This window comes from Gavia stellata, chromosome 15 (assembly GCF_030936135.1).
Source record: "Gavia stellata isolate bGavSte3 chromosome 15, bGavSte3.hap2, whole genome shotgun sequence".
Lineage (NCBI taxonomy): Eukaryota > Metazoa > Chordata > Aves > Gaviiformes > Gaviidae > Gavia > Gavia stellata.
In genome coordinates, this window is record NC_082608.1 from 18,898,416 (window position 1) to 18,926,204 (window position 27,789).

General features: G+C 37.6%; 1 protein-coding gene across 2 annotated transcripts in view; it reads left to right on the top strand.

Moving 5' to 3' along the window:
• Positions 1 to 27,789, top strand: part of CDH13 (cadherin 13) — a 535,620-nt gene that overhangs the window by 167,128 nt on the left and 340,703 nt on the right. For both annotated transcript variants that reach the window (XM_059824681.1, XM_059824680.1), the window contains exon 3: positions 6,737 to 6,945. In XM_059824681.1, the coding sequence (XP_059680664.1) occupies positions 6,737 to 6,945 (209 nt within the window). The remainder of the gene's footprint in view (positions 1 to 6,736; positions 6,946 to 27,789) is intronic.

Here is a 27,789-nt window from a genome sequence, read left to right on the forward strand (position 1 = left end):
GAATAAGTTTTTGTGTGTTTATAGATAAATATGTATATTTAATTATTCAGAATACCTCTGTAGATATTTCCTCCGAGAAAATATTATGGATTCTGCATTTCTGTTCAAAACAAATTAAACTTCTGAGAATTAAACTCAGAAAAAAATTACTTTGGAAGAGGAATATACCAGCCTAATATATGCTTTTGAATATAAGACATCTATTTTGGCTTGTTTTCTTTTTATATATTTTTACAAGAACTCCAACTGCTAACCTTTCAATGTTTTAAAATGGTATTCTTTAAAACAGCTGTGGTTCATTAGCATAAATATCACAGTTGTGTAGAAACCTCACATATGTGGCATATCATAACAGTGAGAACGGGACACAATGAAATGATGAATCCCAGGAACTTGAGATTTCTTGCTGAGATCTATAAAGGGTAGTATTTCCACTTACAACTTCAGTTTCCCATCATTACAGTAATGGACTTGGGATCTTCCACAAGAATCCTTTTTCCAACAGGTCCTTTGATAATAAGCTCAAAGTCAGTGATTAAAGCCTTGGGATGCATGCAGGTATTACTAATAATGGACAAAAATATTATGTACAATTCACATGTGAATGAGCTTTCTTACAGAAAGGAGTAAAAGTCTAATATAAGAGGCTGAGAAATGAACAGAGGGCGATGACTGACATGCATGTTGTTTTTCATTGGGAGATGCTTGGCAGTATTTTCATTTTGTTTGCATGGAGTTTTGGAGCCTGTCTCATACCATATGGCATATTAAGCACAATAAAGATGTTCATTTGGCAGCTGGAGCATGACTAGGAGCATCAAAAGAGTCATATATGCATCAATAAATGAAGAACTCTGCCTTCATGTAAATAAATATTAGATCATTATTTTAATTGCCCATTGAGTTCTTGACAATGAGACACAATCACTAGTCATGTCTGGTGTAGCGTTACCAAAATTTTAGTTTAGGGCTATAGCTGAACAGTTGTTAGTTTTTTACACTTCTGTAACACCTTGAGCACCAAACATGAATCATTTTGTTGTGAGTGCTGTACAGACACAGAAATAACAAGTGGTCTTTGCTCTGAAGAGCTTACAATCTAGTTAAACTCCTCAAACTCTAACACAAAGTGAGTGTGCAGGAGGACATGGAAGGTTTTATTGTGTGTGGCCACTCTCATCAAGCTGCCATTGGTCCAATATGTTATAATGTAGCTGGGTAGTATCAATAATGTCAGTTATCCATTTCATGGCTTTCCTCACACCTTATCTCTGCGACAAATGCATGAACATTGTAAGGATCATACGTAATCGTGGTTGCCAAGCAGTGAAGTGTTATCTATTGGGAGACCACCTTTTCGTTTTAGGCAGACTGCCAGGTAGTTTGGTCTCTTCTCTCCATGAACCTTGGCAGACTCTTTGGAGCATGTGCTATCCATCCAACTGACATAGATTTTGGTAACTACTTTTATTTTTTTGGTATCTGGGGATTGTTTAAATACTAACCTGAAAAGATCTTATTGGAAGAACTCTTTGATAATGGGATGTTTCATTTCTGAAAAGAGACATCCATACCTTCTTCTTGAAACCTGTCACTTTTGATCATTTAGATGGCTTCTTAGTGTAACAGTCTGAGCTGTTTTCTGTTTTCTTGCGTGTGCTTGTTCATCTTGTACTCAGAAGTTCTCAGTCCCATGCCCAAATTTCCTTCAGTCTTGGGAGAGAGTTCATTGTCTAGGACTCAGCTAGATGAATAATCTGTGTAGCAAGACACAGTGGTTAGTTCACTGCATTTTTGTAGTTTTTTTTTTCTTGAATGAGCCCCACATATATAGGCCTAATATTGACCTGAAGGGACAGGGAGGGAAATTATTTGAATCTAGAACTTCTATGTGTGGAATAGACTTCAAGGTGCCATCTAGTCCATCCTCTTGGTTTGAAGGAGGATCAGGTACTCAGATTGGTCTTGAGTGATTTTGGATTCAGCTGGTATTTGTTTAACCTCATGTTAAAACCCTGCAATGGTAGGTATTCAGCATGTCCTCCGCACCCTCTTTTAATAATGGTTAGCTGGAAAGCTTTTTTCAGTATCTGTCTGAACCTTCCCACAAGTGATATCCACAAAACCCTGTCTAGTTTCTTGTTATACTGGTTAGTACTTGGAGGACATGAGGAGTAATTAATTAATCACTCTTTATAGTTTTTACATAGAGATTTGTACACAGGCTTTGTGTACAAAGCAAGTTTTCTTCACCAGAGAATAAGAACTAAAAATCCTATTTGCGCTATATTTAAAGGGCTATGTTTTTTAGAGCATCAGCAATGTGTAGGTTTGTTTAAGAGATAGATTTAGTGCCACAGGTGGGAAATCAGAGTAAGCTGATGAAGCTGAAACACCTCAGATCTCTCCTGAGTGCCTGGCAGGGCAGGAAACTGTGGTCAGTGTCAGGGCTAACTCCTTAAGTTAGGTAGCTGCTACTGGAGCCTGGCACAGGCAGCTTAAGTACTGTAAATTTTGGATATCTGCATTGGCTTTTCCCCAGAAACCACATGAGTTTAAAGGAGCAAACGTTCTCAGTGAGGTGCATCATGTGAATGACTGGGAATGCAATGCAATCTCATGCGATGTTCCCTGGTCATCCCAGTCCAAAAGATATCATCAATCATCATTCTGATAAAGTTCACATCTGCCCCTAACTTTAGACTAGGGGTTTTATCAAAGGCTACAGTTCTCTTCAACTCTCTTAACAACTGGCTTCAGTTTCATCTCTGTTGGCCCTTGGTCTGAATAATCTTCAATGTTCTCTATCCTTATGATCACTTCATCTCCTTCCACCCACTTCTAATTTCTCTCCTACATATCAGTACTTCTCAGAGCCTTTTCATTTTCTTTCCGTCTCCTTGCTATTAACCTCGTCAAATACTCTTGTTTCTGTGGTAGAATTGGAAATTGAAAGCATCAGTGATTTTGGATGAGATATGGTAGAAAACAGTTTCCCACTTTCAAACACCTCTGCATCTGCCCTTGTTGGAAAAAGTTGCAGGGTTTCATAAAGCAAGGTTAAGAGATGAGCAAAATACAAAAGGTCTAAAAGTGTCAAATTCATAACTCCAAGGGAATATAGAATATAGATCCAAGTACTTCTCCTGATTCCACGTGTCGAATCTGCATGTGGTCTTTGAATTTCTGCAATGCACGCAGATGGCAGCAATGCAGGAACCTCAAGGTTTGTGAATGCTGAGCAGCAAGGTGGGAGAAATGTACTCCTAGCCAGCTTCTCCCCTCTTTTTGAAGGACAACACAACATGGCCTCTTTTTCAATGTGACCTGTAGTGTTTGGCTGGGTGATGCTATAGCTCTGAACTATGACATTTGTTTTTAAGTTATTAGTTTATTGTAGTTTTGTTAGGCTTTTCTTTTAATTGTTTTTTACTTTTTACTCCTGACATAATTAATTTCTCAGGGAGCGATGCCAAATTTTTCCAGTTGTAAGCTATTGATAGGCAGTAGGTCACCAGCAGTTTTTGACTGAGAAGCACATATTTATTCAATATAACAAGGTACCTTCCTAAAACCCTGCTTCATTGTTGGGGGTTTTTTTAAGGGAGGAAAAGAATAAGTTAAAAGATAATCTATTCATAATTCACCAAGGCTGCAATCTATACAGTGATTAGTACAGAGAATTTCAACTTCCCACATTTGTGGTGACAGGAAAATTTTGTCTTTTTTGTGGGTTGATAGCTTTGGGAGATTGCAGTGAATCTGTTATAACGCCTGTCATATCACCAACATAAATTGGAGCGTGTGGTTTTACGCCAGGGAGGCCTTGCTAACAGAAAGCCTTCCATCAAAATCCTACCGTGAGCACAAGACCCTTTCTGCAAGTGGTTCCTGGCCTCGGAGAGCAGCGTGGACACCAGCACAGTCTGAGCACTGTGAAATTGTTTTAAACCACTACTGCTCTCAAATTCTGTGGTTTTCCCCCCTGCTTCTACTGCAGTGTAAGACTTGGCAAGCAGGGGTCTGCGACACGACAGACCGAGATCGGTGTATCTGGGCGGGAAAGAGCTTTTTGTTTCTTTATTTATAATCCCTCTTGCTTTCAGCAAAATTCAATGAAATGGCGAATGAGATGATGAAATTCTGGTTTGTTATCCCACTGTGAATCCAAGGATAGTTCTCTTGCCCTCAAGTAAAGCAGAGGAAATGGGATCAGCTTTTAGTTAAAAATATGTAAGCAAGCCTAAAACTTGTGCAGAAGCAGACCCTTCCGGTGCTGGGATAATTTTTGTGCAAGAGACTGTGGTGACTATAGAGTTTGGACTCTTCTCAGTAACAGGATAGTCAAGTACGAATTCACAACTTTGGTCTTTTAAAATCCCACCTCAGACTCCGAATGCCTTTGTCGATGTACGGGGTGTGCAGGTGCGGGAGCGGGGGCCGCCGGGCCTGGGTGAGGAGAGGCGGGGCTGCCCCGTGCTGGACAGAGCCGGTTCCAGGCAGTTCCAACCGGTTCCAGGCGGGTTCCTCAGCTGCCCCACCCCAGGGCACAGCTGAGCCCCTCGGCGAGGCGGGTGGTGCCTCTGTGGAAGTGTGTTTAAGAAAGGGGCGAAACGCTGCCTGGGAGCGAGGGGAAACAGTGTGAGAGCGCAGTGTGAACCCCAGGGGTGGGGGAGGAAGGGGAGGAAGGGGAAGGGCTCAGGCGCCAGAGCAGGGATTCCCTGCAGCCCCCGGAGGACCCCTCACAGGGGCAGGCGGGTACGTCCTGAAGGAAGCTGGAGCAGGGGAAAAGCGTGAGGAGGAAGGAGCTGTGGAGAGGAGCCATTAGGTACTGACCGTAACCCCCTGTTCGCCATCCCCCTGTGCCGCTCGGGGAGAGGAGGCAGAGGAGTTGGGAATGGAGGAGTGAAGCTGAGCCTGGGGGAAAGCGGTGGGGAGGGAAGGTGTGGATTTAATTTAGTCTTTTTCTCACCATTCAAATCTATTTTAATTGCCAATAAATTAATTTTCCCCAAGTCTTTGCCTGTGACGGTAATTGGTAAGTGATCTCCCTGTCTTTATCTTGACCCACAAACTTTTTCATCTGATTTTTCTCCCGCCATCCTGTTGAGGTGGGGGAGTGAGAGAGCAGCTGGGTGGGTGTCTGGATGCAGCCCAAGGTCAACCCACCACTGTGAATTTGGCAAATAGTGTCACCCATCTCATATTCTGTGCCTTATTCTGAAGTTCGGGCATTTTAGATTTTTTGCTTTTAGTTAATTTTTAATTTAACCTTTCTCATCAATATTTGTCATAAAATGAAGTTGTATTCAAATTCTGGAATCGGCAACAATTCTTTTTCCCTGTGGTGGTTCTACTTTGGGATTCAATCCCAGTGAATGCCTAGAGAGGAAGGATCTCCACGAGGTCCTCTGGGAGCCATGTCTTCAAATTGGTATGTCTGGAAATAGATGCCAGATTTGATGAAGAAGATTTTTGTGTAACTTCCCAGGAGTGTTGTTAGGCCATCCACTATGAGATTCTGTCTGTGTTTTAAGACCAGTTATAGGTATTACATAGTCAGGAAAAGCTTAGGTATTGGCCAAGCTGTGAGAGAATCTGGGATTTTTATTTTTTTTCTTTAAAAACAATGACTGAATACAACAAGTCTATACAGTGAATTTAAACAATTATGCAAAGTGCTTTATTTTCAGTAAAACTCCATTGTCTTTGATCTTCTGTAGTCTGTTTCCCTGTCTGTATCCATTTCTGAAAGTATAATGCAGTTTTTAAAGATCCAGTAGAAATGAAATGTAAAATCAAAATAGCAAGAGCATGCAGTAAGTCAAGGAGCAGGTAGGGAATATAGAACAGATTGTGTGCAAAAAAACTCCACATGCAAATAGATTGTTCAGAGATGTCGAAACCTGAAAAATTTACTTAGCAATTAAAAGTTTGTTGTGAAGACCTTTTAATCATATAGCTGGTAGTTACATCACTAATGTTTTTTCCAGTATTTTGTGCAAAGTGAATCTACCGGACTCAGAGAAGGAACTTGAGGCAGTCTCAAACCTTTGTACTTCAGAGACATTTTTCTCTTTGTGCCAGCCTTCCTAAATATTTTAATATACTTCTATGTAAAGTGAAACAGGATTATTGACAGCTACTGTTTAATTAAAAGTTCCTGTAATCCTTAGCTATACTGATAGTGCAGTTCATGCACTATATTGAAATCCTGGTAGTTAGTAAGAAATGTTATAGTTTGGGTTTTCATTATGTAACATTTTTGCAGTAGACTATGAAGTTGAATATTCTGTAAACAACCAATTCCAAGCATAAAGATTTAGTGGATATCTGAAACCACTTTGCCAGCAGAACAGCCTTTAGATATCCCAGATTACGATGAGGTCTCTACAAGGTCTCTACTGCTATTGCACAATTTGTAGAATTAGGTGTGCATTTTGTGCATTTGATTTGAGTGATCACAAAATGTTCATGTCCAAAGTGTTTTGTTTATCTCCTGCCTCCCCAATTAGCATGGTCAAAATCTCTTCATCCTTCTGAAAGTGCATATTCATAAGATTTGTCTATGAATTATAGTCACACAAATATAAAGCTTCTTTGAAAGTTTTTCCACTTACATTGGGAGACATTTCTTCCCGAGACCTGTAGACAAGCCAATAACATAAATATGTTTGAAGTCTATGTTCCAAAGTGGATACTTATAATTGTGTTTTTTTCTTTTTCCTCCCCCCAGTGGAATTTGATGACTGCAAGGGGAATAACAAATTGAACTTCGAAGTTTCTAACCCAGACTTTAAGGTGGAACGTGATGGGTCTTTAGTTGCGCTAAAGAATATATCAGAAGCTGGCAGAGCCTTGTTTGTCCACGCGCGGTCTGAGCATGCTGAGGATATGGCAGAAATTTTGATTGTTGGAGCAAATGAAAAACATGGTGCATTAAAGGTAAGATAAATACAAAGGACTAGAAGGAAGTGCCAAGGAGATACTGCTAGATATTTACATGTGCTACCTAGGACTGTAAGCAGTTTTAATCTGTTAGCAGAGAGATCAAAATCAGTCTTCAATCCAGATATTGTAGCACTTAGTTTAACTTAAAATAAAAATTTTCCAGGTTTTGAAAGATTTATTACATCTTCGGGTGTAAATGCTAAACATTCATAAAGAAGTGATTCAAATGAGAGAGTCCAAGTATCGAGATTGGCTGGTTCTTCTGGTGTACATTATGCCAGATAACCATAGTTTGGCCATAAATGAAAATGGAAAATCATAGTCTAAATGTGCAATTTAGAATTTACAGAACCTTCACATTCACTCCAAATCTAAGAACATGGGAATGAATTTTATGCTGTGGAATTTAAATTCTCATATAGGTCTGCTTATTTGATATTATTATGTGTTAAACTATATAAACATCTGCACACAAATAGCAACACATATGTACACTCTGTCACTATGCAGTAGTGATTTCTGTTCCACTCTGTCCACTGAACACCGTGTCCTTTCTTTTCCATTTCTGAATTTCGGTGTAATACTAACCTTGTACTATGGGGAAAAAGCACTTCACAAATTGATTGAATTGTTTACTTCACACCTGTGAAAGTAACAAAAGGAAATGTGAGATAGCCTTCACTTCTGTGTCATGGCATTTAGGAGAGAGACAGGCAAGACAGTGGCTTACTAGACAATTAAGCCTGGTACCTTTACAGACCTATAATTTCAAGGAAGTATAAAGAAGCCATGGTAAAAATGACTGATCTATTGTCTTATTTTGGTATTTAGATCTTCAGCTGCCAGCATTCTCATTATATTTTGACCAACAGCTTAGTATAATTTAAGTCTTCCATTTGGAAAAAAAAAAAAAAAAAAATTAGCTTTAGGGGAAAGGTTGAACAAACTTCTGTAAGTCCGTGGCTGAGGAAAGGTTTTGATCTGCACTTTAAGCAGCACGTGATGTGAATATAGATTGCCAGCAGGAGAGAAAGTACCATAATGTGTAACTGCAGAGAGCTGATCAAAACACTTAAATGGAATTTAATTTTATTTAAATACACTGTTTCTTCACCAAGTCAAATTTTAACAAGGTCATATTTGAGACAGTCTCTTACATGGTGGAGCTGTGGATTTAGGACCACACGCTGCCAAATTTAGAGTAGGAAAACTACACTTGCAGGAGCTGGGCACTTGTCTGTCCTGTGTTTCAAACTAGCAAGGCATGCTCCTTCTGGTGCATTCACAAGAATGTTCAAACGATTTTGTTTTCACTCCACATTTTGAAATCTCAGGAGCAGTTTCAAAATGGGGATTCTCATTCTTCAGTTAGAAGTTACTGAAAACATAGAGGAGTTTGAGACATCTCTGACCAGATGTCTGGAGTTAAACTTCATGGGATTGGTTTATGTGTGAAGATCTGACTCTGAGAATCATATTCTGAAGTTTTATTCTGGTTTTCCTAGCGAAGCAGCCCTTCAATGTCTTGGAGGGGACCTATTCTATGGAAGTTACAATTTGGGGAAATCTTGTCTCATGAGTAGGAATTAACAGATGTGTATTTGCATTGACTATGACATAGCTTTGTCAGTGACCTTTTGTCTTTATGTCCTGTTTGGGTTCTGGGTAGTCTCCCCTCAAAATATTCCAGCAGTATTAATTAATACCTAGTGTTGAAATCTATCACCAGACTGCATTCAAAAGCCAAGTCTAATTTGGCCCCACTCCTGGATTCTGTTCCAACCACTTTGTGTTGCTTCAGAGAGAGAAAAACCAATCTAAATCTGGCGTACTCTGCCACTTGCCAGTCATCCCTCATAGGTGACTCCTCAGAGCAATATCATAGCATCATCTCTATCTGCATTCATCACTTCTTTATGGATTTTGATATTCAGCTCATAACTAGATGATTACCCTTTTAGTATGGTGATCCTCGGTGTCTGCTGTGCCATTGGGAGCTACATGATGCATTAATGTGTTCTGGGAAATCCATCTAGTGAGGATCATCCCCTTCTTCAAGGGAATATAAAGGTCTTTGCAGTGGCCTGTCCTACTCTGAACTCAGCCAGCACTCTGTAGCTGTTAAATCAATGTTTTTTACCAACCGTCTCAGCTATTGTTTGCCTGTCTTAAAACACAACACAGTCTTGTCTTTCTGTTTGTCATACTTGAAAAGGATATAAAGATTACAGCGTCCTATCTAAAGTGATTTTATGATAAATTTGAACTTAATCCTGTACTTTTACAGTCTGAATGCATCAGCATGGAAACAGCAGAAGTGCGCCATCTGTTTATGCAAGGAGTCTTGGCTAAGAAATGCTCAGATGGAGCCTTAATAATTCAGCATAATTCTGTAGGGTTAAGATGAGTACATGCTAGAGCACTGCTTAGCATTCAGTACTTAGAGTACAGTACCTTGTTTAATTAGGGGATAAGTAGTCCTTAAGTATTTCCCCACTGCCAGCAACTGCCGTTTCTTTTCTGAAAGCATGTAACCTACATCTGTGAAATCCCATTGTTAATGTTTCTAACTGCAGATTCCCAACATGTTTGGAAATGACTGACAACAATGATCTCTAACATGCTGACTGGCAGTCTGAGCCTGGGAAGAGAGAGCATAATTCCTAAAACTTTGCGATTGCTATCAACCATACTTTATTTGAATATTGAAAATATTTAGAGGTGAAATCTGGAGTTCGCAGAAAAGCTTTTGGTATTCAAGTGGTGGAGAGGTGTCGTTCTTTCCTGCTGAAGATGTGGGAAGATTCCAGCTGGCCTCACTGATCAGTCCTAAGTGATTAACTTAAGCTAACTTCATGGCCATAATACAGTCAGTGGCTGTTAGAATACCGCTTACTATTTAACTCTGCTTTTTGAGTCTGAAGGGCATGTTTTCTTACTCTTCTGCCAGAAGCGTATTAGATCTGCAGAGCCTGCAGCTTTCTATGAAAGAGTGGCGGTGACTACAATATGAAAAGATAGATGGTTCCTCAACATTATTAGCCAACTTGGCTGTTGCTGTCTGATCACAGAGTCTTTTGTGGTGTCAAGTGACAGAAGAGCAGATACAGCACTGCTGCTTTTCCAGATGTCTAGATGTTTCTGCAAAATACCCTAAAACCTATGAATGTCTGTACCTACAGATATGCATACATGTGTTTGAGAGCAAAAGTCTGTACCTTAGATTACAGTTAGATTGCTTTCTACAACCTGCTGTTAGTGCCCCTTTCCTCTTATGGTTTTGGCTAGATATGTTGGTTTCTGTCTGTCTTGACAGAGTGGAGTATTCACACAAAAGCTACTGTTATTTTTGAGAGGCATGTGGGATATGAGTGCACAGAAGAGTTGCCATGGGCCTATGGAAGGTGTGACATTAGTGTGTCATCTTTTTAATAGTTGTGTGTGTGTACACACTTGTACCCTCAGGCAATCACAGTCCTCAATGAAAGAAATGAAGTTCACTTGCATTCACCGTGGGGTAGTGCTGGTGAGGCATGCACATCTGTGCTCGTGCTCTGCTTTGCCCAATGTTTGCTTAATACCCTTTCAGGCACTCAGGACTTGAGTGCTTAGTGATATTAAAAAAAAGACACGGAAATGTTTTGATTCACCCAGGATTCCCAAAATGAACTTTGTGTTCATTCTGAATAATTCATAGAATCGCTAAGGTTCAGATCCCTAATGGAAAAATAAATCACTCGCAAACCCTAGGTGGGAACAAACTGACTGAGCCGATGAGTGGCAATAATTATTTTTTTAACTTATGTCTTATCCAATGGTTGGTCCTTGCTTTGTTTTGTGGAAATAGTAGGACAAATGAAAGTTGGAAATTTCATCAATCTGAGTATTTGAGCAGACATAGTGGATTTATTTATTTATTTGAAGAGTCTGGTTTTGTGGAAGACAGAAAGTATAGCCTATCTTTTGTAGAGTCTCATAACATGTTGTGAGTTGCAAAATGCAGCAAGCTGGGAATTGCACTGCGTCCTCCAAGGCTAAATAAAATGGTTGACTGCGAGTCATTCTCCCCCTCTGTAATCTAATCCTGGTTTTAATGAATATACCCTTAATACGCTGGGAGCTAAAAGAAAACCTCGGGAAACAATCTTTCTCTGCCTTTTCTTGTGTGTTGGCAAAATGCAGCTTTTTTTTTTTTTCCGCAGCAAAGGGAGTTATTTAGAACTTTTATTTTTTACAGCATCACAGACACTGGGGCAGGGAGTGAGATATCAGGAGTCTGGCACCAAAGCAGATAAGAGGGCAGGCAGATATTCAGAAATTCCAGGCTTGTAGTAACTTCACTGTATGGTGCTCAGCAGTCTTCCACACAGAAGGATGAAATGATTAAATAGAAACTGTCAAACCCTTAGGACACTTTTCAGGTGCTAGATGGAAAAGGAATAGGAGAAAGAAAAGAAGAGATAAGAGGGAGGAGCACACCCTGAAACAGCATGTTGTAGACAAAGTTTAAAATCACCTCCAGCAGTAGCTCAGATTGAAGGAAATGAAGTTGCTCTAGTCCTGCTACTCTGTCCAGTCCACTTTGTAGCAGCTACGGGCTAGTCAGATACGCGGCTTCTACTTCTCCCTTTGTCAAACCATTGCTCTTCCCAACATCAGTACCCTGCTATGTTTATTATAGCGGGGACAGGAGAGGCAGCGTGGTCAAAAACTTCCCCAGCCGCTTTGCAGACCTGAATTCTGTTTCCTACTGTCACTGCCTGGATGTATATGTTTGTGCAAGTTGCTTTACACCTGTGTCTCTGTTTCCTAAAGTATCAAACAGAAATAATGAAACTAAGCTCCTTGGATTTAAATGTTAGCATTTCTTGTTTGTGTCTTACTCTCTGCTTTATCCCTGCAGGACAGAGATTGCAAATCTTATTGATATGAGATAAAAAGTGTCTGGAGCCTTAAATCCTACATGTATGGCTTTCTGCCTTAGAACAGATGATAAAGGATCAATAATCTTATAATGAATCAGGATTCTCTCACAGAAAAAATATTGACGCAAGGAAGTGAATAGTTGAGTTTAGTCATCTGGCAGTTCAATAATTTATTTGGAAAATAAGATCAAGAATCGGCCTCTCTGATATAGCAAGCAATTGTTCCCATTAATGTATATTAGCATTTTTTCAGTTTAGAATAGAATTCCAAATAGGCTGAAAATGACTGTGCAGAAGTATGAAGATGGACTCTCACGTGAGATATTGACAAACAGGCTAGAAGAGTTTCATATAATTAGATTTTGCATATAGCAGTTGCTGCAAAAAGTAACGCACTGCATAAATAAAATACCATGTTTTGCATTTAATTTTAAGGCACAAAATAGAGTAAGTCATAGGGGTACATTAATATCTACGATACACTTAGGAGTTATTACACTGATCAAAACAGTGTATAGAATACCACTTCTTTCAGAAAAGCTGTGGAGATATTTTGCCTTTGGATATGAAGGTGTCCTTCAGGCATATAAAGATGGGTTTTCTTACAGAGCCAACAAAAGAAAATTCATCTCCTCACTTTTGCGTTCATTTTGGCAGAAGATAGTAACATTCTCCTACTAGCCATTAAATGATTAACTTGTTATTACTTCTTTTACTTTTGTTCATTATCACACTGCAAACACCTATTGATTTGGAATTCATGCATAAAAAGCTGAGGCATAAGTGATTTTAGAATTTAATACCTGTGTGTTGATGGTATTTTGGTAAATTACTTTTCCCTGCTTTAATCACCAGTGAAAGGATGCAATTTTTCATTTATTTTTTTTTTTAAGTCTGCAATGCTACATTGTAAGTTTCACAGAATACATCTTAATTAATGTCAATGAAAGCAAGAGCTTGTTCTCATCAATGGGTCATTCTGTAGTATCATTTAGCTGCCTTTTTGGCTATATTTTTATAAAAATCCTCTGTGCAGACCACTTGCTGTTGGGGAAACAACAAAGAGCTCCTTTTATTTCAGATATCTCCTTAACCACTGAAATAAGCTATTTTCCATAGAAATTCCAGTCACCTACTTTCCCTTTTTATCCCTCAGCCTGACCCAGAACCTGCTGAAGTAATCAGATTCCAGCAGACTTTAGATCAAACCCTCGAAGCAGGAGTTTGTCTGACAGTGCCGTATGGACGTGACTCCCGTACCTCTTTGCTGGCGTGTTTCTGAGTGACCCTGCGAGTCCCATGGCAGTGCACAGCGGTTATGATTTTTCATTTATAGCCACGCTTCCTCTTTTACTCAGCTCTGCAGCAGAGCCTCACCTCTATCAATAGGCTTGTGCTTCCCCTCAGGCCTGGACTGAATTTATACTTCCAACTTAACTCTGCAGATTCCCATCGCCAAAGAAATGCAGGTTTCATATACACTGGCTTTGGAGTTTGCTCTGACAAAGATCCATTTATCTGAGAATTATTATGGTGCCAAGAGATGTGGCAGTTGCCATAGCAACAATTACATATTGTGTTGAATACCAGAGTAAGTACTATAAAGAACATGAGCCACTGGTGGTTTTCATTAATTTAACGTTCCTTTTTTGGGCAAAGTGTGTCTCGTAAGTTTATTCACTGTATGTATAAACGCTTAGATCAAACGTGTGGGCTAGCTTTCCTTCTATTTCCCTCAGTGCGCAACTTCAGCATGTAAATGAGAAGTACTTGGTTATTTAAGGAGAGAAAAACGGTCTTATAGACTGGAAACATGAATAATTGACTGTGAAACAAGAAGGTGTTAGCTTCTGTGAATGTTCAGTGCTTTTCTTTATGAGTAATCTACATTCAGATTTTATGTGAACCAGGGATGTATTTATCCAGGAAAAGGGACTTTGTGCTTTTTAATAGCAAGTAGATCTAAGACCAGTATAGAATATGTTTAACAGTGATTCAAAGGTAAAATGAGATGATTTTTGAAACAAATGCAAACCTTGTTATTTATTCCAAATTATTAACAGACTATTGAAAAATGACAGGCAAAAATATTCTAAACAAACACATTGTATTAAAACCATCTAAAATAATTCCTTTCAGCCCTGAACTGCATTTAGACTTCTCAGTTAGTTCTCCCTGCAGTAACAGATGTTATCCATGGGACATTTTCACTATTGCTTGGTGTGCTTCTGGTATAAAAGTAAGGTTTTAGTGGAAGCTCAGAACCAAATGCAGTTCTGCAATGCAACCGATTTTATTCTATTTTCTTTTAAAACACACTTAGGTCTTATCCTTCATCCATAAGACTTAATGGTAAAGCTCCCATAAATCTCGGTGAGAGAGATTATTCAAAGATTGCTGAAGTCTTTTTATCTGAACTAAAATTCAGCCTGGCACAGAGTGCCAAGAAAATGCCTATTTACCTTTTGCCCCTAAAACATTTTTATGAGAGTTTGAATGGTAGACGAGTTTTGTGAAGACATTTTGAATAGAATTAGTTTCTTTTTATGATCTAGGATGCTAAGTGTCCTTTATCCATAAAAAAACCCAAACACTAAATTTCGTCGATGAGTGATAAATTATCATGCATTGACATATAATTTTTTTCAAGTTGTTGTTGTTCTGATTCTAGCTTGAAAGTATTCTGATGATATAGAGAAAATTGTACCAATCCGATGCATTAATCTCCAGAGACTGATGGAGTTGTGTGGAAATTTGTGCCGGAGTTGTGTGGAAATTTGTGCCAGAGGTGTGGGGAGCATTTAAAGGAGCCTTTTGGAAAAGGTTTAAATTTAAAATTCATAGTCGTAAATGAGGATATAAGTGGGAAAGCAACAGGCTAAGCATGATTTAGTAGAACATTAAGTAAGATCATAAAGGATAAGTAGAAGTCTCTTAGGATATGTAATATCTTTCATTTATAAAGTGGCTTTCATCCTGTACGATCCTTAAAGTGTAACTATTAAGTACACAGAGAAAGAATATATGTGTGTGCGTGTCTATATACATATATCTGTAAAAAGAGGTATTTACATAGCTATCTTTATTGTTGATACTTATTTCATAATACTTTTTCACATCAGGATAGGAACAGAGTAGTTTTTAAATAAGGGATTTGGAAAAAGGACATAGTGATTTCTATATGATATTAAAATTGCCATGATATCCTTAGCATCCTCAACTCTAGAATGAACAAGAGATGTTACAGAAACCAGTAGAAGCTGTGAGACTTCTGGTACAGAACTTCTTCCATGGTGGTTCTCTCATCCAGCATGCAGGGATGATGCAGTCAATGTATGACAGCTACCCCAGTTTCACCAGTGATACCTCAGATTTATTAAGGAACAGAGACAATTCCAAGAGGAGATCAAACTAAGTTGTGTTCAAAACTAAACTCAAGGTTCTTTTTTGTGTCAGAGACACAAAATATTGCTGGTGCTTTCCTACTATAAGCTTTTCCATCAGCTTCCAGAAACAGAGTAGATTTGAGAGAGAGCCGTAATAGGAGAAATTATTCACATGAAAAGATGATTTCCTGAGTAACAGTTTAGTCATTTCTCTCCATCAGAGACATCAATAATTGTCCCTAATGATTGCCCCAATAGTTCCATGCTGGTTTTCACAAACCTGAAGGAACATTTATTATGGTTATTATAGTAACACCTATCTCAGCACACATCTTAAGCATTTAATGGAGCATCACAGGATAAAAATCTACATTTGTCCTCCCCCAAGAATTGATTCTGCCACTGCAAGGACAGATGGCTCCTTCTGGACCTAAAATTCCCTATTTGTTGATCATCACAATTCTGTTGCTTTTAAAAGTAATCCTTTGCTTCTTATTTTACAGGTAGTTTTCTTAAGTACCTAGAATAACTTGGCAAGTTGAAGAAATATTCAGCATAAGAACGACAGAGTTAACGCTTAATATAATTTGGCATCTCCATAATAAACAACTCTGCTAATATCTACAGTCATCTTGGAGTTATTAATAATCCAGCTCCTCATTTCTTATTTCACCACCAAATCAAACTGAATAACCTTTGCACTAAGCAGTTGATCCATCTTAGAAAAAATAGTTTTACTTGTTGTTTATATCTCTCCCCCTCTTACTGAGAGGGCACCTAGGGATAGTGATTGCACAGGAAGAGAGTAGAGGTGCAGCAGATCGATTTGAACTGGCCAGTAGTCCTGCTATGTACAGTAATTGGCTGTTGCTGATACTTTTGATACCACTAAAATTCCTCAGTGTCCTCCATTACTATGGAAAGGAAAAATTCTTGTTTAAGGTAATTGGCAAACAGATGTACTAGTAGGAAACGAGAGACTGAATTTTGCCTCTAGTTTCTTAACAACCTCACTATGACTGTAGTTTGGTGCGTAGCAGTAAACAAGAACTTCCCTGGTGAGTAGGAATAGATTTGTTAAAATATTTTTAGTGATTGTTCTGGTAACTGGTTTGATCCAAGTTCTAGCAACACAAAGTCATTTAGTCAGCAACTGTTCAAACTACTGTGAACAGATACACTTTAATTTACCTGCAAGTCAGCAAATACCCTTGTGGTTGATGGTGTTCAATACTTGTTGAACCATTTGGCATATGTTTGAACTCAGCAGGAAATTATCTTGAAATCATTTTGTCTTTTCTTTCTTTTCTATCTCTAGAATTACCTTGTGGTTTTGAGATAAATGAATCATGGATCTAGTATATGCAGCTTTTTAAGATAAGGAATAGACTATAACTCTTTTAAAATAAGAGCTAGATCTAGCTGTTAGTGTATTGGCCTTCTTGTGCACTAAATTGTATGATCTTAGTACAATACTGTAGCCTCTGCTGCTTAAGAAGGTCCCTTTTTGCATCATCAATCAGAAATGGGTTAAATGCTTAACTTTATTTAAAGTACATTTGTTTCTATAATGGTACTAATCACCCTGGAGAGCTACTGAATATTTTATGTGGCCAAGTACCCTGTTCTGCAGTTAATGTAAAAGCACTATTGCTGAACTGTTTTTTGGGTTTTGGTGTTGGGATTTTTTTTTTGTTGGTTGGTTGTTTTTTTTTCAAATGGTCCCTGTCAAACATGTTGTGACGTGACCTATGTATTTGCAAATGGAAATTTGGAGTATTTTTCTGTGTGTGTGAACTTTGTTTTCAGATTACTCATCTCTCATACAAGTATAAATCACAGAATCACTAAGGTTGGAAAAGACCTTTAAGATAAATGACAAGATTTTTTTGAGTTTTAAGGACTTTGCTAATAAGAAACAACACAAAGTTAAGAATTTTCATATCCTCCTGATGTGTGCCCAATGTCTTTTCAGACTTACTAGCACAAGCATGCAAAATATATCCATCGGGGAAGATTTATACACTTTGCAGACTTAATGTTGATATTCTTCAAGCTATTAAACAATAAAAAAAAATCCACTTTCTTTTTTTTAATTCTTCTAGATCCCATTTGATGCTGTATCTTAATATGTTGAATGTTTGTGGGGTTTTTTTTGCTTTTTTGGTGTTTGTTTTTTTTTTTTTTTTTTACAGTATTGAGCACTGTTGTGCTGTATAAAGATTTATCCTCTAATCACCTGGAAGAAAGGTGACAGTACAAGTTTTTTAAAATCTGGAAGACTGTACCAAACTTTCCTTCTCAGATATTGACATAGAATTTTTTTATATAGGGATTTCAAGGGTATGATGCTGTGAAGTACTCAACTATCCTAGGAGATGTTGAAGACTTTATACATGCACTGACATTAGTACACATTAATACCACCTGACTTTTTTGACCTCCTCAAAAAAGAAATGCTAGTGAGAAATCTGATTCATGTTTGCACTAGTAATAGTTTAAAAGGCTGCATCAGAATCCAGAGGGTTTCCTTCAAGCACAGCAGTGTGGTGATAAAATAGCATATCAGCCCCTATGAAATAGGGCACTTGAGTGCTCTCATGAGGTATGTCATTTTGATTTGGATATTGTTGAACTCGCTAACAAAAATTCCAGAAAATTCAAAATTCCTGATTGGCTGACAAATATTACACTTTGCAGCTTCTTCTCTGTGCACGAAGAATATTCTCATACCTGTGACATTTTTCTTTTCCCTGAAAATGAAATAAAAAGTCAGCCACTTCTGTTTGATAAGAAATTCATGACTGCCAAAAGATTATGTTGGTAGACAAAACCCCTGACGGGACCAGGTGTACTCGGTCATTGTGCTCCAGTGTGGCAGCATCTGGCAACAAGAATATTCAGACCAGATCTTCTGTTTTTATTGCTGCTCTTGCTGCAAACTATAAACTCATGCCTTAGATTAAGATGATTATTACACTAGTATTCTGGATTTGATTTGGCATGCGTTAATCCTACCAGCCCTTTGTAGCAGAATTGCCTGCTAGAAATAAAAACACTTAGACTGAATTCCTGATTTAGGAAATGGGGATTTCATTATTTGTTTTGGTACTGCCTCAGTCAACAGACATCTTACCAGTTACAGACTCATTCATTTACTGTCATTAATAATATCAAAACCAGAACCTCCATACCAAGAGGTTTATTGGAACTGTTCACATGTATTTAATTTCCAGCTATGTCTGTAGAAACATTACTGATATATATTAGTGTGGGATGTCTTGCAAGAGAGACTAAAACATGTTCTTTTCAATACATACATTGTAGTTTTGTGTTGAGAAACATAATATAGGAATATGTATAGGTTGGGGGTTTTAATAAAAAAGTCATGTTCCTGCTACTTAAATAAAATCATAGTCTTAAAATTGATACAATTGGTTGTTCTATCCACTCTGTTGCAATAATGCCTGCAATTTGAGACTGAGCAATTTTTATTTGTTTGCCCTGCTTTTGGTTTTGAATGGAGGTGAATTGTTTCAGTAGCAGGTCAAGGGAAAAATTGTCAACTCTTCTGTGCAATCAACTTAGTATGATGCTAAGTTCTACCCATTTCCTGTCCTTTTTGGTTATTCTGTTGTCATGTGAATTAGTGAAGGGGGAAGATTTCTCCCATCTATGTCAAAAGAACTATGTGTAGTTCAAAGTATGTGTCCTTAAGTGCTTATGCAGCTGTGCAGGACAGGTTAAGTAACTTTCTGACTTTATTTGCAGACAACATTATTTTCTCTGTACCACTGTATTGTGTTGTCCTTATGTGGTTCACTCTCTTCCCCCCCACTCCCAACAACCATCCTTTTGAAGCTGATAAGTTCATTGAAGTCAGAAAAGTCTGTCATGCTTCATGTTGGCCCTCAAATCAGGAATTAAGGTGGAGGTAAGGGGGAGGGAATGTTAAAACTCCAGTTTAAAGATTAAAAGTCAAATTTGGGGAAGATTTGACTCTGAATTTAGCTCACATTTATAACACTCGAACACATAGCTGACAAAGTTGCATGTATATGTGAGGTAAGGCCTGAAGCTTTAAGTTACAGGATTGATTTTAGGCATGATTATTCACAAAACCGTGTAATTAATCTGTCATAGGAAAACATAGAAAGCAGTACACCAAATGCAATCTCCATTAAGTCAACAGGAGTCATTCCACCGTCTTTAATGAGCTTTGAATCTACTCATAAATCTGCTTTGAGGAGTGTCCAAATCAAAATTTATTTGAGGGTGACCTTGATGTTAATTGTTAGTGCTTCCACATTGTTTAGTTGCCAGGAAAACTGACTGTGTTAGTGGGACTGTCATATGGTATAGTCCTTTCTATTGGATGCTATTAGCATCAAGTTGATACATGTAATATCAGTTGTGCTTAATGTTAGTGGGTAGTCACAGTGTGCCAGTTATATTTTGTGTCTACAAAACAGGAAAAATACCCTCTTCCCTTATTTTAAATGTTTTTTGTGCCTTCAGCTGAATCCCTGCAAAATTAATGCTTTTTTGGTCAAGTAGCTCTTTAGAGGATCTCAAAATTTCACACTTATTAGTGGCTTTTAATCCCAGATTTTGTGTATTGACTGTAAATACTTTAAAATTGTATCTCAAATTTGTAAATTCCGTAAGGCAGATTCTGTTCAGTCCTATGATGTTTAATAAACTCAGTATCTGCCAGAAAAGTTCAATCACCTGTATCCTAAATGGAAATGTTTCCTGCTTTAACATGTCATATTTAATTCAATTAGAGGAAAAACATGGGAAATATATTAGAAGTATAAAAGGGAAGGAGTTCCTTTAATATTTGTCTGCTAAACAGAAAAGTAGCTGTTTACTTGAGGGACATAATAACTGTATCTTCTAGCGGTACAAAAATATGGGCTGGTTAGAGGTTGGGGCGGGGAGAAATTATTCTGTTTTTTTTAATGGCTTTCCCAATTCCTTGTCACTGCTGGTAATTATAGTGTCTTTTCCTTTAGTTAGCACTCAGTGCATTAGGCTGTATTTAGGTTCATTTTATTAATTGAAAATGTGTTTCAGAACAATTCTGAATTAGATAAGTGACTTGATTAAGACAGTCTTTAAAACTATAAAATGAGAAAATAAGGTGAGGGAAATTAATCTTGACTCTAGACAATAGGAAGATAAGGCTCTGGTTTCCAGTGTAAGGGTACGTGTTTAGGAGAATCAAGGGAGAGAGCAAAAACATTTTACATTTGCGTTATTTCTTCTTCGTTTTACTGTAGTAGTATAGAAGCATTGACAAAGATTGTGGGTTTTGAGACCTTGTTCATACACGCAGTAAAAGATAGCATCTGCCCAAAGAGCTTCCAGACAAAACGGAGGTTGGACAAAAGGAAAAAGTTTTACAATACCGACAACCTTCACTTTTATACCTCTCTGCCTCGGATTTCTGTGTATAAAATGGAGATACTCTGTAGGTATATTAAAGGTAAAGTATTCAGTTACAGGGTAATTAGAACCTTTTCCCTTTTGCTGGTGGACACCTAGCAATTTTGAAATGAAGGCTGTTACTCTTGGTTGTTCCATTTAACTCTATTCCAAGCCATCTACTTGCTGGGTTACATCTGAACTCAACTTCAGGGGGCACATGCAGTGGCATCTTGGAGGTCTTGATGTGGCCTGCAGTTTACCAGGTAGAGCCTGCTGATTTTGACTGTTTCTCTCTAGAAAGGTAATAAGCAATTCAGCATATATCAGGGTATACAAACAGATTTTTACCTTTACCTTATGCTCATCTCCAACAAATTTCCTCTGGTCTTTGACACTCCATTATTATCATTCCATATGTCCATGAAGACTAATCGGTAGTCCCTTCTGGTAATAGCGTGATTTACACATGTGAAATGTATTTTCCAAAAATATTTCTGTGAACTTGTGGTGTAATGCTGAGTTACGTGGAAGCCCTTTCAGAAGCTCTCCCCCAATCCCACCCCACCCACCCCCCCAGATATATATGGGTGTGCTACACAGATTTTGTGCCAACTAATGAGCATGAATTATATATTCTTAAATGTGTCTCACATTTATTAAGCTTAATGTAATTTTAAAAAATATCTGAAAATAAAAATAGGGTTTAGAAGACTTTCTTTAATTTTTAACGTGCTGTAACTTTTATCATGGGGCGACAACTAGCTTAATTCACGGTATTAATTATCTTGTTAAAAAAATGGCATAGTAAGTATTTTTTTCCACCAGAAAGTTTCTTTTTAATTCTCAATATTTCATATCTGACACTGCGCTAAACAAGAACATGACTTAACAGTTGATACTGATTTGCACGTCATTTTTTCGTTTCACTTTCTTATTCAAAAAGAATCAGGCCTGATTAAGTTAATGAACTTCAGCTACAAATGCATAGATAAGCCAAGGGATAGGTTTCGCACCTGCCTTGTTCCAATTATGAAAGGTTTTCCTTAGGTGACTGTTTCATGTTCACCACAGGGAAACTGGAATGCTCTGTTCTTATAGTAACTGTCAACAAAGCAGGCTGTCTAGAGAAGTGACATAATAGGGGGCTATTTATAGAAGCCTTTTAGCAAGTCTAAATTAATTTATCCCAGTATATTTAAGTCTTTAATATTTACATGTGGAATACAATTACTTAAAATGAAAGTACACTGAGGCCTAGGGGTCTACATTTAGTAAGGTTCATAAAACTATGCTGCATTATATCTTCTATTTTTAAATTAACTTCTTGCATAAATTAATAGCCTTGGACAGTAGTAGTCATGATCAGGACTGTAGAACTCCTCAGCAGATTTTTCACTAAACTTGTTTCTAAATCTTTTGCCACTGATACACTGTCAACGAACATCTCTGGTATCTAAGAAGTTTTTCCTTTGTGTTTTGGATGGTTTTTTATATATATTATTCCAATTTCTGTTTTGCTGTTGTTCAACACAGATAAACTGGTGAATCTGATGCAATTGATCTTTTGGCTGGTATCTTCTGCTGCTGGGAGTTATGATCTGGTCAAATCTAGTTCAGCATCAGAAAAAGCTGGAAATCCTAGGGTCTGTTTCTTAGTCTTATGGGTAGGTTATTTGTCCATACGAATTGAAGCTGCTTACAGAAAGGAAGTACTATAAAACTGAGCTCCACATTAACCAATGCCAATCCATAGTGTGTGCAACCCTGATGTACTTGCTGGGCTTGTAGAGGATGAAGAGACCATGGTACTCTTCTGTGGTGTAGATTTACTAGAAGGTAATCCTCCACCTCCTTGGAATTCTCTGCTAGGCGCTTTCTGCATTACCAGCAGTGATGCAGATAGTTAATCTGATCAGGGAATTAGGCCACTGAAGTAACTTGTGGACTTTTGGAATTAAAGACTTGCTTTCCAAATGTTTGCATGGGTTACAAGACCATGAAGAAACAGAGTGATGGAAGAAAAAGAAGCTGTGTATATTAGCTAGCTTGTGAAGTAAATTTCTATGGTGACCTTAAAAGGCAGGGAACAGTATGTTTCATACTTTCCATCATAATTTCTCTTTTCAGAAGAAGAACAGGGTGGAGACGGTTGTGGCATGCTGCCCTGAATTCCATATGCACGCCTTGCCAGGCGTTGCTCTGGCAATGGGAATAAACTGTTGCCTCTGAGGAATACACTAACAGCATTTGGCCAGCCAGACAAGTGGCATAAACAAAAGTTTAAAAATATATTTTCAAAGTTATGCATGCACAATATTAGAAGCCTATTCTGGTTCCCTGTTTTGCTGATGATGCTGACAGGCAAAGTCAAGGTGCACTGGTTTATTGACTTTAGAGGGAACTCTGATTTTTCAGGAGGGAGCTGGATGTGCAGCAGCAGCAAACTCCTTCTACCCCAAACCAAACAGAACTCAAAACATAACTAAGGAGCACCAGCAGCAATAATATTATTTATCAAGGATTGCCAGGATGAGAAGTTGAAAAGGGTATTTTTAATTTTTTTTTTCCCAAAACTATTATTCCAGTCTTGCAACTGGATATGCATGGAGATAAGTCTGATGCAGGATTCAGTTCTTTGTCATTTTAGTACGTTCATATTTTCCTAACTTGAGAAAAAGGTGAAATAACAAAAAGATTGATCTTTATTTCAAGATTAAAGTTTAAAAAGCTTAGGATTTGAACTTTACTTAAATCTCTTGAAGAGGTTTGAAAAGCTATTATGTAATCATATCTTTCATTTTGGCTATAGTTGGAAACAATACTATGAACATAGCATTAAAATATTGGTTTTGTCATGTTTCTATTTGTATTGCAGGAGTAAATATATCTCAGGACTTGTAACCTAAATTGGCAGCCTCAAGAAGTTTGTGATTAATCAAGATAACCTTCAGACGAGCCTATAAAAGCCCTGCTATTCATTTTGTGCTAATGCAGACCTGTTTTTGAAGTGTAGCCATATCTGACATGAGCAGCAGGGTCACTTAAAGTCTTTGTTGTTTTTAAAGATAATGCTAGTTTTAGTGTATTTCTTGTATTTTATTGGAAAGTTTAAATGTGTTTGTAGTGTAAGTACACAGATTTAGTAAGGCAGAATTAATCTATATCCCTTCATTATTTAATACAAAAATTGAAATGCTTGTGATTCAGAGAAAAAGAAAGGGGAAAAAAAAAAACCCCAAACCTGTCTGAGAGTGATCTGGTTGTAATCCCTGTATCTATGTAGTAACAAAAATAGTCTGAAACTGTAGACTTCAACTTAAGTCTCATGTGGACGTAGTGCCTGAAGAAGGACATGGCTCCCTGAGACTTCAGTGAGACGTCACTGAGATGCCTGCCTGCTGGTTCTGCTTCCTCACCCAGAGGTTCAGCTCAGCAGCTTTAATCTGAGCTCTTCCCTGTACTTAACTGCTGTAAAGATTCTTAATAGCATTGATAAACTGTGTTTTCATGCTATCCTCTGGATATCTTGCTTTAGAAGTACCTGCCAAAGTTTCAGGGTCTACCTTAGTTGGCTCTTCGCACTGGTTTTGCAGAGTCAGCCACAGCGGGGTGGCTTTGAATAATTCCCCTGCCAGGGGATGCCTATCACCTCAAGGAGGTGGAAATAAATGGAAACAATTTTGCCAGAATTAAAAAAGAATAATGGAAAGGAATCTTGTTTGTACAAATTTTCTAGGAGAGAAACTGGGAAGACAGGTAAGGGACAGAGGAGGTGTGGAGAATAATAATGAGGTAAAAGTTGTGGCAGAGAGAAGGGGTCATGAAGAGCACTAAAATTAAAAAAAAAAAAGGGGGAAAAACAGATAGAGGGGAAATCAGAGCTCAGAAAAAATAAAGGAAAAGAATGTTAAAAAAAAAAAGCTACCTCTATTCTTACAGGTTTTCTCAAATTGTTTATGCCCCCTCCCTTTGCTTTGGTTTCTCTTTGCAGCCTGTAGCATGAGTCTCATAAAACTTTGCTAAGATTATAATGCAATACCTTGGCACCAATCTCTCTTGTTTATGTGTCCATTAGTTCAAAGCCACAGACAGGCAATTTATTGGGTATGAAAAATGTCACCTATGGCACCCTCATTTGCATCTGAAAATTGATTTTTGTCACACTGGGATTTTGGGACAACCTTTTTTTGGCAGCCAACATTGCCACAAAGCATAATAAAAATAATTATGTGACCACAAAAGCAGGTAAGGTTCACTGTAAATTGCAAGTGTCTACAGAATTGTAGTTGGCAAGGCATTATTGATGAGATTGTGAAAGAGTTACCTGTGGTAATCCTTCTTGATGATTTAATATTGACACCTAAACTTATAACTTGTGATTGCTAGCTAAGTGTTTAACAACATAATGGTACTTGATTATGTTTAGTCAAACATTCCAGCATGATATTAGAAATGTCAGTTGAAAAACTGATGAACTATTAATTAAGATTTTTAAAGTGATAATTACTGAGCTATGGAATGTGTTTTAAGAAAGTACTATAAAACACCTTTTGATGATCAGTTAAAACATGTCACCTACTTAGCATTTGGCAAGTGCTAAGTTAATTCGTTTTCTGCTTTCTGATGTATTTGGGTCTTGGAGTCTGCAAGTTTTTGCCTTCTTCACTGGTGAGATGGTTAATGTACATGAGAAGATGTCATTGTCCATAGTGATACTGAAAAATCCTATTAATTATCAGTGTTAAGTTGCTCAAACACTTTCATTAGTTATTTTGGCAAAACAATTCCCCAGGGTGAGATACATTTATATAACAAATTCCTCTAAAGCTGAATCAACCATAAATGGATTATGCAAACTTGTTTCCTTTCTTGTAGATAAATTGTTTTACAGCAGTGTTCATTATGAGAAAGTTCCTTGCCCACTGTAGTACTTTATCAGCACAGAATAATCTACAGCTTCAGTTTCAATGGTAAAAAGACACCATTCTTTAATATGAATGCAGCTTTTAATCTTAGCTCAGGATGTTGGTTCTATTTTTTTTTTTCTCTGCCTTATTTAAAAGGCAGGCAAAGGATGGCAATTTATAAGCTCATATTCCTTAAACCAAGTTTCTGTATGCAGCATACAGACCAACATACTGTTGAAAATGGATGAGCGTGATCCAACTGAGATGCATGTTAGAGAAAGGAGGGAGGAAAAAAAAAGTGATTCTTTGGTATTTAAGAAATGTGTACATTTTTATACAAACATTGAAAGTATGCAGTGGACAAATTTGGGTTTATTGAGGACTGGTTTTGCCAAAATAAAAATTTATACCTTTTTTCTAATCAGCTTTATATTCAGTGTTTTAATACTTCATTAATAACACTTTGGCATTTGACTGACTATTGAGAGAAATGCTCAGTGTGACACTTCTGGCTGGTTTTGTGGAATGCCTTCACTAGGATTTATGAGAGATGCCGTTAAACAGTAAGTAAGGACTGTGCATTACATCTTTCATATTCACTCAATGCTGTTTCTGCTAGCAGAAGGATTTGATCTTAAGCATGGGTTAGTCATAGTCCACCCAAAACTAAGCCTGTCTTAAATCACGGGTGGAACAAATATTTTGTACTGATGTCAGACTTCAGCTGCTAGGCACACTTGCTGTCATTTGTAGACCCCCTGGCATTAGTTTCTGGCAGAGCTGCTGGCTTGAAAGGGAGTACCAGGAAAGTTAGTCAGCGACTTTACCTAGTTAGTAGTGGGATGAGATGTATCTCTGTTGGCTATCACAAGTATCACTAAAAATCAGACTCAGTACCTTTATATTCCTATGTGGCATTACAATTCAGCAAAAACTCAGGTATGTTTTCTTCCTTGCAAATGGTTTTACTATCCATCGGTCCTTGCAGCCTGGGTTTAAATATTTACTGGAAAAAAAATACTGTTGTTTTCTATGTTTCTCTCCATTGTTTTGGCAGTATTTCCTCCTTCAGGGTTTGTTTGGTTTGGTCTTCGTGACTTTGCTTATATTTCGAATGCAGGCTTTAGAGTTTGTAGAAGTAGCCTGGATCACACTCTGACAGTGAGCTCAGTAACATAGTTTTACCATATTTGGTTCTCTTCAACTGAAAGAAGCATCCTCTGCTAGTAAAATTCTATATTTAGTTTTGAACCAATGATTTTGCTGTTATAAATCGCTGCATCCAATAAAGAATAAAAATCATTACTATCAGTGGAGAAACACAGGCAAATACAAGTGGTTCTTTTACAAAGTTAAAAGCAGCAAAAAGGTGTGAGTTTCAATGTTTCTCATACTGATAGCATCAGCGGAAAAAAAGATTCTGCTGCATTTCTATATAATCTACAATGAAATACTAGTGAATGCTTTTTTCAAACTTAGTGAATAAGACCTGGCTGTTAGTATCAATAAGAACAAGACTCCTTGCTTCTCTTTCTTTGCTTGCTCAAAACTCTGAAAAAGGCAAATAATAATTTAGTTGAATCTCCATGATTTTTTTTCTGACCTAAATACCTATGCCTTAATCTAGGAAAGTACTAATCAATAAAAGAGAAACCCATAATTTTTATGTAGATAGCTAGTAAAATGAAGTATTGCACAGGTTCCATTTCATTCCATAGCAAGACTATTCAAAAATTCCATCCCGTTCTTTATCATCTTCATGTTTCTGTGAATGATCTTTTCAGCCAAATAAGGTCCCTGGGCCATGCTCTCCACTGATTCCATGCAATTCCTTTTTTTAATGTTTTTCTTTGCTTGTTTTTGCAATTTATGCCACTAGTTTTCCGAGTGGCACAGGCATTACTTCCCCTGTCAAGTCATTCAGATCACAGAGATAACCTTTTTGTTTTCATCTTGTGCTGTAAATGTAATAAATCAAATCCTTGCCAAAAGCAAGTTTTGAATTTTATATCATGAAATTTGCATTTCATGCTCTGTTGCTTGTTCACAGAAGCTGTCCAATCTGAAAAGAAAACTAATACCACATGACTTGTGTAACTAATACAGACAAATGTTTCTAAGCAACTGCCTGAGCAATCTGAAGATCAAAAATTACTCATCTGAGAAACTTGCGTATAATGGTAGATA